The 17,643-nt window shown below is 42.9% G+C and overlaps 2 protein-coding genes across 10 annotated transcripts in view; both read right to left on the bottom strand.

Annotated features, from left to right (window-relative positions):
• Positions 1–353: 353 nt before the first annotated feature.
• dglucy (D-glutamate cyclase) lies at positions 354–11,830 on the bottom strand. 4 transcript variants are annotated; one of them, XM_035751970.2, is made up of 12 exons: positions 11,739–11,830; positions 10,946–11,059; positions 9,579–9,732; positions 8,532–8,730; positions 8,143–8,293; positions 7,925–8,047; positions 7,355–7,825; positions 7,146–7,245; positions 6,912–7,060; positions 6,625–6,744; positions 4,833–4,993; positions 354–2,019 (listed from the first exon to the last, which is right to left on the bottom strand). In XM_035751970.2, exons 2-12 carry the CDS (start codon positions 11,049–11,051, stop codon positions 1,870–1,872), a joined length of 1,884 nt encoding a protein of 627 aa, XP_035607863.1. In that variant the 5' UTR covers positions 11,052–11,059; positions 11,739–11,830; the 3' UTR covers positions 354–1,869. The 4 variants fall into 4 exon arrangements, with proteins under 4 accessions (XP_035607863.1, XP_035607862.1, XP_035607864.1 ...); XM_035751969.2 differs by lacking the exon at positions 11,739–11,830 and adding an exon at positions 11,531–11,687; XM_035751971.2 differs by lacking the exon at positions 11,739–11,830 and adding an exon at positions 11,302–11,514.
• A 139-nt stretch (positions 11,831–11,969) lies between these two features.
• The window catches only part of LOC118368149 (sodium/potassium/calcium exchanger 4-like), a 48,933-nt gene continuing 43,259 nt past the window's right edge, over positions 11,970–17,643 (bottom strand). For 3 of the 6 annotated variants that reach the window (XM_052496696.1, XM_052496697.1, XM_052496699.1), the window contains exons 17-18: positions 17,525–17,589; positions 11,970–16,592 (exon numbers count right to left, since the gene is read on the bottom strand). In XM_052496696.1, the coding sequence (XP_052352656.1) occupies positions 16,469–16,592; positions 17,525–17,589 (189 nt within the window). In that variant the 3' untranslated portion in view covers positions 11,970–16,468. Of the gene's footprint in view, positions 17,590–17,643 lie in introns of all 6 variants that reach the window. The other 3 variants (XM_052496698.1, XM_052496701.1, XM_052496700.1) reach the window with 1 other exon arrangement.

Here is a 17,643-nt window from a genome sequence, read left to right as displayed (position 1 = left end):
TGTCAGCGTCCTGTTTTTGTTGGGCTGAACCAGAGCTCCACAGATAACAGTTAGTTCAGTTCTGCATTTTAACATTTATTTTATCAAGTAAGCAACTCATTAATTCCATCATTGAGTAATGCTAAACATTCTCAGGTGTAACCAGTCGCTAGCAAAGAAAAAGCCTTGGTTTGTTTATTAACCTAGCAACAGAAGCCTCCTTGGACGACACTAACTTTACTTTGGCTGAACCTAGAAGGAAAGGGCTTCATTTGGAAAGGTCAAACCTAATATCATTGCTTTCTATTATATCCATGTTAGATAAGAAAACCCTAGATAAACAAACTGTGTGACATAAGGACTAGAAGCAAGAGTAGGAGCATAATGTTGGATTTAATTATTTGGCTGGAGAATTCAATATGTCTTCAGTCTTTGCAGGGTTGCCTGAAACCATACCATGTGTTTGTCAAACAGTGTTGACGGTAAGATGTGTGTGTGAAAGATTGTTTTAGACAGATCTGTGAGTGACCTTGGCTGCGGAGGGAGGAAGTGAGGGAGAGAGAAGGTGGGATATTTAGGGAGCGTGGCCCCTAGCATGGCACACACTGGCACTGATAGTAGATTAAATCATGTTTCAGTGGAATCTCTGCGTCTAATCAGATAACAGCACTTTGATTACTTTTCAAATGAGTATTGCATGATTTAACAGTTTATGTAGTGTATTAAAATAATCACAAGTGACTATGATTTTGAATACAAATGTCATTACCACCATTAATATTAGTAAGACAGTGTGTGTTGAGTAACTTTAAACAATATCTCTGAAGAATCACAAAGGGTTTTTAGGACACAGGTTTCAGTGGTACTCTGCTCTTAGCAAGTGTTTTGCTCACCAACACATAGCTAAGGAAGACAAACAGTTACCAAGCCAGTATTTCTGGTGTGTAAAACACACAGACCCCTCTGACTTTTATATGGAAGCTGGAGACAAAGTGTTAGTAGAATAGCACAGTTGGCAGTGTGCCACAAAGGCAGTCAACTGTCCCTGAGAGCAGTCTGCCTTCGGATCTGTGCGTGCGTGACTGTCCATTGTGCGTGCGTGACATTCTCTATTTGGTTATATTAATATGGTCCTACTAATCAACACAAGATGATTTTACTAACAAAAAAACAACACAAGATATTTGAGAGATTGGGAATTGTGGTATTCAAGGTCTATATCACAAACTAAAAACAGTTAAAAAATATAGAGTTCTAATCTAGTGCCTTGTTTATAATAGAATTAAGATCACAAAGCTATAAAATAAACTTGGTTTATGGCGTTGTCTGATATCAGGCTTTAGCTTGATAATATTATAGTAACATAATATATGACACTTTTATCCAAAGGAACTTAGTCATGCATACATACATTTTATGTATGGGTGGACCCGGGAATCGAACCCCCTACCCTGGCAGTACAAGCGCCATGCTCTACCGACTGAGCTACAAAATGATAACGGTTTTTAATTTATGAAGTCCGGGAGCAATTAAATATACAGCTGCAGGCAATTCACAACTCCTCCAACTCCACACCTCATTTCTCAGTTTGATCCAAACATGACAGCCTCAAACCCAATGCATTGAGCAAGGCTGCCATGTACTGTAATATCGTGATCAGGTTCCATGCAATCAGATGATTAATGATGTGAGATAGTATAGGGTTTTGCAGTGTAGTAGCTTTTGGCTCGGGTGGTGCTTCCAACTGGTCACAGACCAAGGACCATCTCCAATCGTTGGGGGAGGTGGTGTGGTGGATAGGGAGGAGGAGGGGATGCTATTTTCACTACTCTGCGTGGGTTGGTGGTGTGTTCACTACTTTGCATAGGTGGTAGTTTGTAAGGTGTAGTTTCACTTTCTCTGTGAGGTGCGGTCCCTGAGCTTTATGATGAGGTCAGAGTGTGTGGGGTGAAAGGTCAGGCCGTCCACCTCCATGCCCAGGGTTCCTGTCTTTCCGCTGCGGACACCATGTTGCACCAGGATGGACAGCATCTCCTCCTCCTGTGGCATGGCAAACAGAGACCGATGACACAGGTTTAAATATAGCAGACTGTTTCTCAAACTGGTCCTCTGGACCCCCATCAAGTCCACATATATGTTTCATTGCAACACTACCACACCTGATTTAACTAGTGAACTATTCAACAACAACAAAAATCTTAACTGACTTGCCTAGTTAAATAAAGATTGAATAAATTTAAAAAATTGACACACAATACCCCAAAGACAAGGCAAAAACAGGTTATAGACATTTTTGCAAATGTATTTGTATGTATAATGTGGTCCTTCTGTAGCTCAGTTGGTAGAGCATGGCGCTTGTAACGCCAGGGTAGTGGGTTCGATTCCCGGGATCACCCATACGTAGAATGTATGCACACATGACTGTAAGTCGCTTTGGATAAAAGCGTCCGCTAAATGGCATATATTATTATATTATATTATTATATTATTTAAAATAAACATAAAACATTTACATAAGTATTCAGACCCTTTACTCAGTACTTTGTTGAAGCACCTTTTGGCAGCGATTACAGCATTCTTTGGTATGACACTACAAGCTTGGTACACCTGTATTTGGGAGTTTCTCCCATTCTTCTCTGCAGATTCTCTCAAGCTCTGTCAGATTGGATGGTGAACGTCACTGCACAGCTATTTTCAGGTCTCTCCAGAGATGTTTGATCGGGTTCAAGTCCGGTCTCTGGCTGGGCCACTCAAGGACATTCAGAGACTTTTCCCGAAGCCATTCCTGCTTTGTCTTGGCTGTGTGCTTAGGGTCGTTGTCCTGTTGTTGTAAGATTAACCTTTGCCCCAGTCTGAGGTCCTGAGAGCAAGATTTCATCAAAGATCTCTCTGTACTTTGCTCTGTTAATCTTTCCCTTGATCCTAGTCTCCCAGTCCCTGCCACTGAAAAACATTCCCACAGCATGATGCTGCCACCACACGCTTCACCGTAGGGATAGTATTGGCCAGGTGATGAGTGGTGCCTGGTTTCTTCCAGATGTGACGCTTGGCATTCAGGCCAAGGAGTTCAATCTTGGTTTCATCAGACCAGAGAATCTTGTTTCTCATGGTCTGAGGGTCCTTTAGGTGCCATTTCACAAACTCCAAGTGGGCTGTCATGTGCCTTTTACTGGAGGAGTGGCTTCCGTCTGGCCACTCTACCATAACGGCCTGATTGGTGGAGTGTTGCAGAGTTGTTAGTCCTTCTGTAAGGTTCTCCCAACTCCACAGTTGAACTCTAGAGCTCTGTCAGAGTAACCATTGGGTTCTTGGTCACCTCCCTGACCAAGGCCCTTCTCCAATTGCTCAGTTTGGCTGGGTGGCCAACTCTCCGAAGAGTCTTGGTGTTTCCAAACTTATTCCAGAATGATGGAGGCCACTGTGTTCTTGGGGACCTTCAAAGCTGCAGAAATGTTTTGGTACCTTTCCCCTGATCTGTGCCACGACACAATCCTGTCTCGGAGCTCTACAGACAATTCCTTTGACCTCATGTCTTGGTTTTTGCTCTGACATGCACTGTCAACTATGGGACCTTATATAGATAGGTGTGTTCCTTTCCACATGTCCAATCAATTGAATTTACCACAGATGGACTCCAATCAACTTGTAGAAACATCTCAAGGATGATCAATGGAAACAGAATGCACCGGAGCTCAATTTAGAGTCTTATAGCAAAGGGTCTGAATACTTACGTAAATAAGGTATGTTTTATACATTTGCAAAACCAATCTAAAAACCTGTTTTCACTTTGTCATTATTGGGTATTGTGTGTAGATTGATGAGATGTTTTATTTAATCAATGTTAGAATTAGACTGTAACGTAACAAAATGTGGAAAAAGTCAAGGGGTCTGAATTACAGTCCTAGTCTCACTGCAACCTGCTCATGCACTATTTAACCATCACTTCGACGCTTCCCAAGTACTGTAATACAGATACTGTACTGTAAAGAATATTATGAGATGGCTTAAATGCTAGTTGTGAGTTAGTTGAGTTAAACATCTGTGTCAAGTGCTGTATACATCTCACAACACTGGGCATCTGTTCCTAAACCTATTGAAAATAAGCAGTGTTTTAAATTAAAAGGTTGGCTTGCAAAAGTATACGCTGTATCTATGGCTAGGGGCCAGCACAGATTGCCACATTTTGCTATAGATAGGGCATATACTTTTGAAAGCCAACCTTTTAATTTAAAACACTGCTTATTTTCAATAGGTTTAGGAACAGATGCCCAGCGTTGTGAGATGTATACAGATGTATAGGTTAATGACACATTGGCTTTGCCGGGGATCTGAAGTGGTCTGGGAGTTCACCACGCATACAAAAATGTCCAGAATGTGGCGGCCCGGCCTTTCTCTAGGCACTCTATCTGCACCTCACTATAATGATCTCACTGTGACAGTGGAGGGCCTCTGCTCTGACCCCAAGCCTACGCTCTGCATATAATCAATCAATCATCAATCAAATTTTATTTATATAGCCCTTCGTACATCAGCTGATATCTCAAAGTGCTGTACAGAAACCCAGCCTAAAACCCCAAACAGCAAGCAATGCAGGTGTAGAAGCATAGATATACCTAGAGACATATAGACATAGAATTAGTTTGGCCTAGAGCCGTTCCTGGACATTCCTACCTTGACTACATCCCTGGCCCAGTTCAACTGATGTAAAACGCTTTTGATACAGCGGTGGTGTAAAAAAAATTGTGCAGACAAACTCAACATTATCATTTGTATCACAACCGTTACGTTGCCCTTACGTTGTTGTCAAATGTATTGTTCTTAAGTTGTACAGTGTGATCTAGGAACTACCGTACCTTGGCTACAGAGGGCAGGCTAGCAGCCCAGGCCTGGTGCTGGTCCTGGGTAGGTGGGTGAGGCTGGCCCAGGCCTTTGTGGAGGTACCGCTGGTGGATGGGACAGAGACTGAGGATGTATAGAGCACAGGCCATGCCGTAGCCTCCCCAGTTAGACACTCCTACAACCCAGAGACAGGTAGAGATGAAGAACAGGATGAGATTCAAAACAGTTTTACAACTTCCATTTTTCTCAGTCTCCCTCATACACCCTCTTAATGATGCTGTCTCATGATCTAATGAGATTTTTTTTAATGATAAACACAAATGGTTATACACTGGGCGCAGATGTCAGTTCAACGTCTAGTTTTTCATTTACATTTGGTGATTTCAACGTGAAATCAACAAACAATTTCATGTCATTGGATTATTGTTAAAAGTTGGGTGAAAAAAACATATTAAATGCCTTTACGTTGTTGACTTTCTACAAATCCAAGCACTTTTTCACATTGATTCAACACCACATTTATTTAACCCTTATTTTACCAGGTAAGTTGACTGAGAACACGTTCTCATTTATAGCAACAACCTGGGGAATAGTTACAGGGGAGAGGAGAGGGATGAATGAACCCATTGTAAACTGGGGATCATTAGGTGGCCATGAGGGTCAGATTGGGAATTTAGCCAGGACACCGGGGTTAACAACCCTATTCTTACAATAAGTACCATGGGATCTTTATTGACCAGAGAGTCAGGACACCCGTTTAACATCGCATCCTAAAGACGGCACACTACACAGGGCAATGTCCCCAATCACTGTCCTGAGGCATTGGCAATTTTTTTAGACCCTCCAACACCACTTCCAGCAGCATCTGGTCTCCCATCCAGGGACTGACCAGGACCAACCCTGCTTAGCTTCAGAAGGGTGGTATGCTGCTGGCACGGATGTTGAAACAATGTTGATTCAATCAGTTTTTGCCCAGTGGGTTGTCTCTCTTGTCTGCGAGTGTAAACTTCTCAACATAATAAGTTGGGCAGTTTAAGTATTGTGTGTGTAAAGTATTCATTGGAAATCTTACTCACCGAATGCTGTGTCAATACTCTATTGTTGTGTGTGTGTGTGTGTGTGTGTGTGTGTGTGTGTGTTGTCTGAGGTGAGCCGGACACTTTTTCTTCTCCTCTGGTCAGCTGAAGCAAGAAACTACTTCTGCTCTGACCTCTGATTCATGGTGAGAGGATGTTGAGGTGAGAGCGTCTGACTGTTTCAGTGTGTGTGTGTGTGTGTGTGTGTGTGTGTGTGTGTGTGTGTGTGTGTGTGTGTGTGTGTGTGTGTGTGTGTATTCTGAGGTGAACCGGACAGTTTCTCTTCTCCTCTGGTCAGCTGACGCAAGAAACTACTTCTGCTCTGACCTCTGATTCATGGTGAGAGGATGTTGGTGAGAGCGTGTCTGACTGTTTCAGTGAGCATGTCTGTGGTGGTGACACTGTCCTGCAGTAGCACACAGCCTGACTATATGGAATGCAGTTCATAATACACAACCCTTGATCAAACCTGAGACAACCATCCTTCTGCCTGCAGTTATATCCCTTGGCCTGCAGAAGGCACTGGAGAATGAGCTCCAATCTGCTCATTGTAAACCTAAATGCAGTATCTAATAATATAATCAGGGTAGGAGAGTAACAAATTACATTTAGAAAGTAACATACCCAACCCTTAATATAATATAGTAAATAATCCTGTAAGGATGGTCGCTAAAGGCGATTTGAAACGTAAATAAATAAAGTTGAAATTAATACATAATTAATTCCCAACCTGCAGTGATGGCAAAGTCAGCAGCCACGTCACAGGCTATCAGGCTCCCATTGGGCATGTGTTCTCTCACTGCCTCCTTCACCTTGCCCATGCCCAGCTCGTTCCCGCCATCTCCTATCCCTATTTACACACACACACACACACACACACACACACACACACACACACACACACACACACACAAGTCTGTATTGAGATATGCATATTATTCTACAGATCTGTGTGCATAGCGGGTGGACCTTTCAGTAGCCTAGCTGAATACCAAACTCCATAGTATCTGTACCAACCTGTGGTGCTGATGCCAGGGATGGTGCTGGCTGTGGTGAATAGATCATCTATAGGGTCCACCAGGTGTTTGATGTTCACTCCTCTCATATTGTAGTAGTTCCCATCAGATGCTCTGCCACTGCGCTCTATTGCCACCAAGTGGTCAAACCTGAGCATAACAGACAAAATACTAAATTGACCCACCTGAATAGGATGGAGTGAAAGGTGTGCGTGTTGAAAGCTGAGGTCATCACCTGGGCTTTTTATGGTCTCCGTTATGACACAGGAAGTACAATGCTGAGTCTGGGCTGTTGCCTTGGTAACTGAGCAGTGGTACGGCTGTCTTTATCACACCTAGAAACACAAACAGGTTAGAGGTCAGCCAAATATATGGAGCTAAACTGACAGAATTCCGTATAGAGTCAGGGCTAGGGCACACGTACCCATATGCCAAATCATGTACCTTTCTTCACAGCATCCTCCATAATCCTCTGATTCATCTCCAGGGCACGGTGATCCGTCACTATAGCAACCTCCTTCTGGAGGGCCTGGAGGGTGGCTGCTATGGCGATGGCTCCGGGGGGCCCGTCTGTCTCCTCAGGGGGGTTGTGTGTGTAGTGGGTGGGGAACCCCGTAGTGATGAGCACAGATGAGGAGTGGGAGAGGGACAGGCAAGACCTCAGCAACTCATCCTGGACAAACAATGCACGGATACCTCTCTCCCCTGGGTCCTCGCCAATGATCTTCTCCAGGTCTCGTATGCTCTGGACTACAGCCTTGGACGCCACACTGAAGTGCAAAGGCTGCTGGGAGATGGAGAAAGTCAGAGGGCATTGGTCAGGCTCAGGGGTGGATGTGGACGCAAAGTCGGATGAGTCCTGTTGATCAGTGAGGAACATGCAGCCTGGAGAGTGGGTGAATGCCAGTGGGGGCTCTGAGGAAGAAGAATACTTTGTCAATGGGAAACCAACACCATATGTGTCTTGTTAGCCAGTTGTGCAGTAAGAAATATTACAACCAGACAGCCACTCACTGCAACTCTGGACAGCCTCCACACCAGTGACCCCACAGGCCCAGAATGCAGGTACATCTCCTGGGCCAAGGGCCACCGGGTCCCCATACTCCGGCCTGGATACGTCCTGGATCCCCAGCACAGCTGTGATGAGATGTTGCAGACTCAGACAGGATGTAAATTGCTAGAAAAGGCCTTTTGGTTTTCTACAAACAAAGGACTCATCTGCAGTTGTGTACCTGGGTCCCCGATGTGGATGGGTCCTCCATGGGCCAGAGGGGTCAGGTGAGTGATCTGGGCCACAAGGTCCAGCTTCTCCTCAGGTACCGGTCTCATAGTCACCACCATAGGGCACTGGAACTGACCCACTCCTCTACACTGGAGAGATGTCTGCAGAGGGGAAAGTGTATTAAAAGACAGGCCTAAATGATGTGCTTTACTCATTGTGTATATTGTATGTCTTGTCTCTTGAACTACGCATATGTTTGTCTCCAAATCAGAAATATAGTAAATACGAGCCTGTGAAAAAGAATGTCCTTCTTGGTGGAAAATCACTATATTCTGTTCTGTTGGCACAGTGAGTCGCTCCAGATTTCTACCTGGCAAAAACCCTCCTTCCCAGTCTCACCCTGAACATGCTGACATTACAGTTCTGCTCCACATTTCGGACAGGGACCCCAGCCTTCCGCAGTGTCCTCTCAAAGCTGAAGCTACAACCCAGGTAGAAGCTGACCATGTCCTGGAGCTGACCGCTGTAGGACATCAGGCTGGACACTCTGGATACCAGCAGGCCATCCTTAAACACACAGTACTGGGGACAGTCCACTCTGTGGAAAAGTAAATGTATAGAAATGCTTTTGATATTGTACTACTGATTGTTTTTGTTCTATCATTGTAAAGCAACTTTGGGTCCTTGACAGACAGACACAGAGGGACAGACAGGCAAACAGACAGACAGATGCAGCAAGAGAGCTAGGAATAGACTGGAGAAGCTGTTTGAATGCTATTTACTGTTGATCAAACAGAACTCGCATTGTCTAGTGAATAGGAAGTGGAAACTCCGTGGAAAATACTCTGGCACGGTTCCCTTTCCTGAGAACATGGACTAAAGCCTACATTCACACAACGCAGCCTGTTTTTATTGAAAGTCTCTGCACACACAGACAACACCACTAGCTTTACTGCAGTGTGAAAGGTTGGAAAACAATGGGGGAAGATGAATGGGTAAATGTCTCAGTTATAAAATGTGCCCTAAACGCAGAGTCATGTCCTGGAAATAATGACATGAATACAAGACAGAGATTATCCTCAAGCGTTAAATCTACATGGCCACTCAGAGTAGACTTTGCCCGGCCTGAACTGCTATATTCTGAACAGACATCTTCTCTGCACATAACATAACCTCACATGGGTAGTCAAGGGATTGCTTCAAGACATAAAAATGACCATCAAAGTCACAACTCTCTAGAGTTAGCATCACATGAATGCCTCCCTAGATTCAGGAATACCCCCCATAACAACATTAAATATAACCAATTCAAGATAGTGCAGTCTCTGTAGGCTTATTGTGTGATGTGTTTGTTGGTATCATGTAGTATGTAGTATCCATGTTATTTGGTTGCATTTGTATTGTGATGGTTGTCGGATTTTGTGTTAGGGGTGTTTCAGTAAGTACCTGATGTCTGCGTCTGCAGCAAGAGGTGGACAGCCCCACTCCCCAGGCTGACTCCTGTACAGCAGGGGCAGGGGGCTGGGGTTGGCATGGCAGAATGCCTCGAAGTCATCTGCTAGGCTCTTATGGAGGATCACCACATTAGCCTGCTGGTAGCCTGTCAATTAGATGTTGATGATGAAAAGGAATATTGAGTCAGATTGTACACTGAATTGTAATGCATTGTTTGATTCAGATGTGTGCCTCTCTATAAAGACTGGGGGAGAGAAAGTGAGGAAGTTAAATATTTGAGCTTGTTCAGTGCATGAGGTTGCATTCAATAATTAACCATTACATCAAAGATTTTAACTGACAGTAGTCACACAAAATGTACTGCTCTGTAGGTCTATAGAACAATATATTACTTTCTTATCCTTTGTTGCCATCCTGAATGCCCTAAATGTAACCGTCACTCTGACGATACAGCTGGTTAATTTTTCAAGCAGTATTGTTGTGATATTTAAACAATAAGGCACAAGGGTGTGTGGTATGGCCAATTTACCACGGCTATCAAGGGCTGTTCTTAAATGTGACGCAACGCAGAGTGCCTGGATACAGCCCTTAGCCGTGGTATATTAGCCATATACCACAAACTCCCGATATGCCTAATTTCTATTATAAACTGGTTACCAACATACTTAGAGAAGTAAAAAATAAATGTTTTGTCATACCCGTGGCATACTGTCTGATATACCACAGCTGTCAGCCAATCTGCATTCAGGGCTCGAACCACCCAGTTTAAAATATGCTATATGTCATACCTACCTGCAGCAAGTCCAGAAGTGTTCTCTATGCCATGGTTTTTCTTACGGATCAGAGCCCTTAGCGCACTAGAGCTCATAACAGACTGACACTTAGACATCTCTACTGATCTGGCTCAGCTACTGTTGCCTCTCACCTCACTGCTGTCTACTAGAGGGTGCGCTATATTGGTTATTTTGTCAATGGGTAAAGATGTAGGCTAATCTCATTGACCAAACGCCTCCTCCAAATGCTTAGCCTTAGAATGGACGAGGTTTGATATCAGGCTACTGTAGTGACACTGGCCAGACAGATTTATATACTGAGTCAATGTGAGACTTCAAGTCTGGCAAGCGAGAGATACTACTGTAGCTGGAATTAGGTAATGGGTTACATATTCACATACAGCTAGGTGATGGAATCAACTTCCTAAACTAATGATTGACCTGGGTCCTCAAAATAGAAAACTGACATTTGCTGAAAAGATACATGTCTATTGTCTGTTTTTCTATTGATTGGATTAGATCGATTCTGGTGATCAACATATTAAACTCGATGAAAGTGGAAGTGGTGTTACTTGGGTGTCTTACCTGAGCACAGTCTAGTGGTGGTGGCCTTTACACACACTAGTCTTTGCACTGGATACCGTTGAATTGAGGTGGCGAGTGACCTTATACCTTGCCACGCCTGAAACATGCTCAAACCTGAAATGAGAGGTAGGCAAAAAGCACACAGGCCTATTCAAAATGCATCTAAAATACTTTCTTTGGGGGTAATCAATCATTTCAAAACTGTGACATCCGAGTGGCTAGCTAATGCTATTCAAATTTGGCTGAAAAGTGTTGTAATAATTATACAAAGAAGTTTGAGTTTATTATGTAAGTGCAAAGTGGGAGGCATACGCATGCGTCCTCTTTAACATGATACATGTATAAACTATGCATACCATAAAATGTATGTTTACGAATAATGGTAGCACAAGATAAGAAAACATTATAAGCTTCTTCTCGATTTTTCACTGTGCATGGTGAAAGGAAGTGGAAAGCGCAAAGCAAACTATTTCTGATATAAACCGCTCTGAATGCATGGTATGAATGTTTTTAGTAGTAGCTAATGAATATTCCCATAAACGAATTTGGAAGAAAAAATAATAATAATCTTGCAAATGGCAATACTTCCGCTCAGTCCGTGCACTTCGTTTCCACTAGATAGCACAGCCACAAAGTCAAATCGTAAAGATTCCGAAAATAAACAAAACATATTTTGGGGTATTAATTTAAGGTTATGGTAAGGCATAAGGTTAGCAGTGTCATTAGGTTTAAAATCATATTTTAAGAAGAGAAAGTGTAGAAATAGGCGGGGTATATGGCTGCGACTACTGACCTTGGGTGTTTTCATGTTTGGGTTTTCTTCTCGCGAGAATCTAGGCAATACTGGATCCGAAATCTCACGGTGTACCCAATTCCATAACAAAACTGAAGAGTGAGTAATAGATCTGTAATTTTCATTGAAAGCAAGTTTAAGAAGCGGTAGATCAGTTCAATGTGCGTCTTTTATATGCTTCCCTTCTTAAGTTTACTTATTTAGTCTTTTACTTCTGGTTTTGTGCACCAGCTTCAAATGGCTAAAAATACGTTATTTTTCGTTATGTAAAATACATTTAGATATTACAATGACTCTACACTCTACTTGCTTGTTTTGCCACATAAACTGAAATTAGGCGAACTATTAGAATTTTAGCAAACAGGAAATGGCAGAGCGATTAATGCATAGTGCATTTTAAACTTATTCCATCCATCATCCATAAGATATACTAAACAAAAATATAAATGCAACGATTTTACTGAGTTACAGTTCATGTAAGGAAACCAGTCAATTGAAATAAATTCATTAGGCCCTAATCTATGGATTTCACATGACTGGAAAGGTGCGCAGCAATGGATGGACCTGGAAAGGCATAGGCCCACCCAGTTGGGAGCCAGGCCCAGCCAGTCAGAATGAGCGTTTCCCCACAAAAGTACTTTATTACAGACAGAAATACTCCTCGGTTTCATCAGCTGTCCAGGTGCCTGGTCTCAGACAAAGCCAGAGGTCCTGGGCTGGTGTGGTTGGACATACAGCCTAATTTTTGAAAACGATGTTGGAGGTCGGGTTATGGTAGAGAATGAACATTCAAATCTCTGGCAACAGCTCTGGTGGACATTCCCTGCAGTCAGCATGCCAATTGCATGCTCACTCAACTTGAGACATCTGTGGCAAGGTGCACCTGTGTAATGATCATGCTATTTAATCAGCTTCTTGATATGCCACACCTATCAGGTGGATGGATTATCTTGGCAAAGGAGAAGTGCTCACTAACAGTGATGAAAAAACATGTGTGCACAGAATTTGAGAGAAATAAGCATGTTGTGTGTATGGAACATTTCTGGGATCTTTTATTTCAGCAAATGAAACATGGGACCAACACTTTACATGTTGCATTTATATTTTGGTTCAGTATAAGTACACATTGTAGGATCAAAGAAAGCAATTTTAAAGACAACAGTAGGCATTTATCAACAGTATTATTTAATGTGTCATCCAGCTCATCCATCTCGTAGATAATCATGATTCATTTAACAATATACATAAATATTTTGATATCCTTTGATGATTATTGCTTTACAGTAAAATGCATTGGTTGGATACATCCATTTATAGCAAGACAAATACATTCAAGTTAAACACCAATGTCTTAAATTTAAGTTGTTTTTGTAATAACTCTATAGCCTACCTTTTATCAATTTTGATGAATTACCTTACGACCCTTCACTCACAGTGAGCCAGGGAACATTCACTTAAGAGTCTCTCACAATTGTGTGGATAACAAAGGAGCCAAAGTAGGTGTGTGTGTGCGTGTTGTGTTCATGCATGCCATACAGTGCAGTCAAGTTTAATGGTGACTTCCTCTCAAAGTTTCTCTTTGACAAAGGTATTCACCAACAGAAGTGGGTATTTAGTGAGATATTATACTCCCTATAGAGCTATGATAAACATCAGTGCATTGTTTGTTTACTGACAACATGGATATGACCCTACAGGAGACCCTCAGCCCCACCTGGTGACAAATTATTTAAACTTAGATCTGCCCATCCATTCATTTGAAAATGTATTGTTACGATTACAAAAAATGCACATATCTCTTAGTTCATATGTGATAACAACAACTAAAACCCATGGCACAAAATTATATTATTTTCATGACATGAGTAGAATGCTTTAGGGATGGAATAAATCAAGTGAGATTTGAAAACATATAGCCACTTTTCCAAGACCATTTTTCAAAATGTTTTTTTTTGTTTCTTGGAGTTAAGAGCTGCACACGAAAAATACAGGAGTAGAGGCTTCTATCCCGGTTACAATAAGAATATACAGTACAGAATAAAACACAAGACATCAATGAGACTGTAAGAGGATGGACAAATATCCAGGGCACAGGCAGGGCACCATTGTCTTATACCACCTGCCTTTAACACACCAGGGTCGTGTTCATTAGGCACCACATTTAAGAAATGGACTGAAACATGGAGGGAACTATCTGTTCTTGTCCAATAAGAAATTATTATTTTAGTTTCTATTGCAAAAGGTTTTCCATTGCGTGCTGTAATGAACATGACCCAGACCAGTACTAGAGCCTGCCCTTTGTTTGTTTGTTTATTTACCATGCACCTAAGGTGTAGGTGACATCATAACTCAGACCATAATAAACAGACCGTAGCAACATTCATCTGGCTTTCGTTCAACACTGACATTACCCTCCTGTCAGATCAGATCATCACTTAACATTTAACAATGCACCAGCTACTACCACTGAGACAAGAAAATGTATTTTGTGTGTGTGTGTTTATGAGATTGCCTGTGTGAGCGTGTGTGTGTGAGCATGGGAGTAAACATTTGAAAAGTTTGTGTATGTGTACTTTGGGCATGGGGAGTAAACATTTGAAACGTTTGTGTATGTGTACTTTGGGCATGGGGAGTAAACATTTGACAAGTGTGTGTGTGTGTGTTTTGTGCATGCATAAATGTGTGTGCATAAGTTCATGTACTTTTATAGTATAAATGCTTTCAGCAGCTTCAATAAATAAAAAAAATCTCAAATGCATAATATACTGTACCACCCTTAACTGGTCCTCTTTTAATTGAGATTGCATACATGTGTTTATATAATACACTCAGTGGCTAGTTTATTAGTTATTCCCATCTAGTACTGGGTCGGACAACCTTTGCCTCCAGAACAGCCTCAATTCTTTAGGGGATGGAAACATTGCTCAATTGGTATCAAGGGACCTAACGTGTGCCAGGAAAACATTCCCCACACCATTACACCACCTCCACCAGCCTGTACCGCTGACACCAGGCAGGATGAGTCCATGGACTCATGCTTCTTATATCCAATCCTGACTCTGCCAACAGATTGACGCAACAGGAACCGGGATTTGTCAGACCAGGTGATGTTTTTCCTCTCCTCAGTTGTCCAGTGTTGGTGTTCGCGTGCCCACTGGAGCCACTTCTTCTTGTTTTTAACTGATAGGAGTAGAACCCAGTGAGGTCGTCTCTGCAATAGCCCATCCGTGACAAGGACCAAAGAGTTGTGTGATTCGAGATGCCGTTCTGCACACCACTGTTGAACTGCGCCGTTATTTGCCTGTTTGTGGCTCACCTGTTAGCTTGCACCATTCTTGCCATTCTCCTTCAACTTCTCATCAACGAGCTGTTTTTGCCCACAGGACTGATGCTGACTGGATGTTTTTTGTTTGTCACACCATTCTCGGTAAACACTAGACTGTAGTGTGTGAAAAGCCCAGGAGCCTGGTCGTTTCTGAGATACCAGAACCGGTGCACTTGACACCGACAATCGAACCATGCTCAAAGTCGCTTAGGTCACTAGTTATGACCATTTTAACGTTCAATCGAACAGTAACTGAATGCCCCAATGCCTGTCTGCCTGTTTTATATAGCAAGCCATGGCCAAGTGACTCACTGTGCGTAAGAGCTAACCATTGGTGTACCTAATAAACTAGCCACTGACTGTATATACCACACACTCCATCCAACGTCTGCCTTTTAACACAGACAAGTGACAGAACCTTTCAACACTGAAACACCCAGTCATGACTGACACTGACACAGATGCCACCCTCTGCTCCCATAGTGACCCCTGAACTGGGTTGTGTTCATTAGGTACCAAATGGAAGAAAACGGACTGAAACAATAAGAAACACTTTTTCGGTTTTAGGGGTTTTCCATTGTGTGTCCTGATGAACACGACCCTTAACAAGGTCAGTCAGATGGGCGGAGGGCAACTCAACTCGTAGCTGCCAATATTTGGAGGTTGACGGACGGACAGGGTAGTGATCCCATCACACTAAGCTTCTGCTCCGCAGGAGAAGTAAATAAATGTCCCATTGTGCATTTAGAGAAGACAAAATCACAATGAGAGAGAGCCAGGAGGAGAAAAAGAAGTGAGGAGGAGGAAGAGAAGTACTTGGAGCAGGGTAGGGGAAAGACAGAAGCAGATTAAAATATCTACACAGGAACTGCATCCCACTTGCCCCTCCTTGCCCCACTGGCAGAATTAAGGTAGCACTGGGTTCACACCGAGAGAACCTCAGCTTGTGCATGACAGGTCGTATTTACATATAAACAAACACACAACACAAAGAAGTGTACCATTGTGAAGCACAGATCCCCATCATCGGCAGCAGCTCTTCAGCTCGCCGAGACGGACAGGCTGGAGCACAGGGAGGCGAGGAAACTGAATGGGTCTGTATTGTATCTGATGGATCGGGCCTCAGACAGAAGAACACAAGCTGAAGGAGCTGAAGATATCAAACACACAATTAAGCAATCAAAACAAATCAACATGAACAGCAATCAACACGCCAAAATAAATCCATGCTTTTCCTCAGCCAAAGCGGCTGGGCCCAAGTCCTGTTCTCTCGGTACACTTGAGCTTTGTGTTAAATCAGCATCCACCAAGCACCAATGGGGCATAGTCTTCCAATATGTGTTCTCCTCTCCACAGTGGTGCTGAATACTAATAGAGGAGACTCTCCTCCCTTCCTTGCAATGTCTCACCTACTTTCACTCACACTCAAACACAGGAAACGGCGTATCAATGTCTTGGTCAGCAATTTCTTGCAGTTGGAGTGTCCAGAAACAGAAGAATGACAGGTTCTCCCCTGGACTCCCCTCTTCCTGCCAGCGAAAGAGATAGGATTTGGCACATGCTGCCTCCCCCTCTCTCTCCTTATTGAACCACAACAATGAAGTGCAACACTGAAAAATATAATATATTATGTCATATATATACTCTACTTCTTTTCACGCGCAACATCTAAAGTGCAGTATGTTCATGAAATGTATGTTTGTTTTACTTCCAAAGGAAGAAGATAATAGAATAAATCAAAATGGCAATAAATGAAGAATGTATAAATGCTTGGGTCCTTTTCTTTAGTAGGGATGGAGGCCGGTGAGCTGCCTGACCCTAAAAATATTTCTGAGACCGGATGAGATACAAACAGAGGAGGACGGAAGTATAGGAAGTGTAATGGTGGTCCCGGGTTATGTTGTGAATACTAGGAGGGTTTCAGCTAGATGGGTTCTGTGTAGAGGTGAGCTGTGTATCTCTCCGTTGGACGGTGAGTTGGGTTCTAGAGGGAAAGACAAAGAGTAGCCTTCGGTTCCTCTGGGTTAGTAAGTAGAATCCATACGGTTATGTTGATATCTCCTCTTCTCATTGACAGCAGAAAAACATGTAGGGAGAGTGTTTGGGGAACTGAAGATATTGTGAATGAATGTATGTATCTAGGGATCTCTATATTATTGAAAGATAGTGAAGGAATGGAAAAGGGATATAGCAAGGGCAGACATTTACATCTGGAATGAAAAAGGGGTGTTAAAAGGAGTGTATGTCTGTGTGTGTGAGGGGGGGGGGATTTCAGGATAGAAATGATTGAGTAGTTAGTGGCCAAGTTTAGATTCAGAGGGCTATGTGAGTCTATAATTCAGCAGGGACACCTGTCTCGTGGTGTAGGCCGTCCTACAGCTGCTCCAGACACATTGGCAGATTGACGAAAGTGAACACGTTGTATTCGATCATGATGGAGAAACACAGGAAGATGACGTACATCACCAGCACGTACACACCCAGCTTCAGGTCCAACTTCCAATGATTCACATGGATCCCCAGAACCTGCAAGACACAGAGGGACAGACTGTTAGAGAGAGAGAGAGAGAGAGCGAAGAA

This window comes from Oncorhynchus keta, chromosome 35 (genome assembly GCF_023373465.1).
Source record: "Oncorhynchus keta strain PuntledgeMale-10-30-2019 chromosome 35, Oket_V2, whole genome shotgun sequence".
Lineage (NCBI taxonomy): Eukaryota > Metazoa > Chordata > Actinopteri > Salmoniformes > Salmonidae > Oncorhynchus > Oncorhynchus keta.
This window is presented reverse-complemented; position numbering and strand designations above follow the sequence as displayed.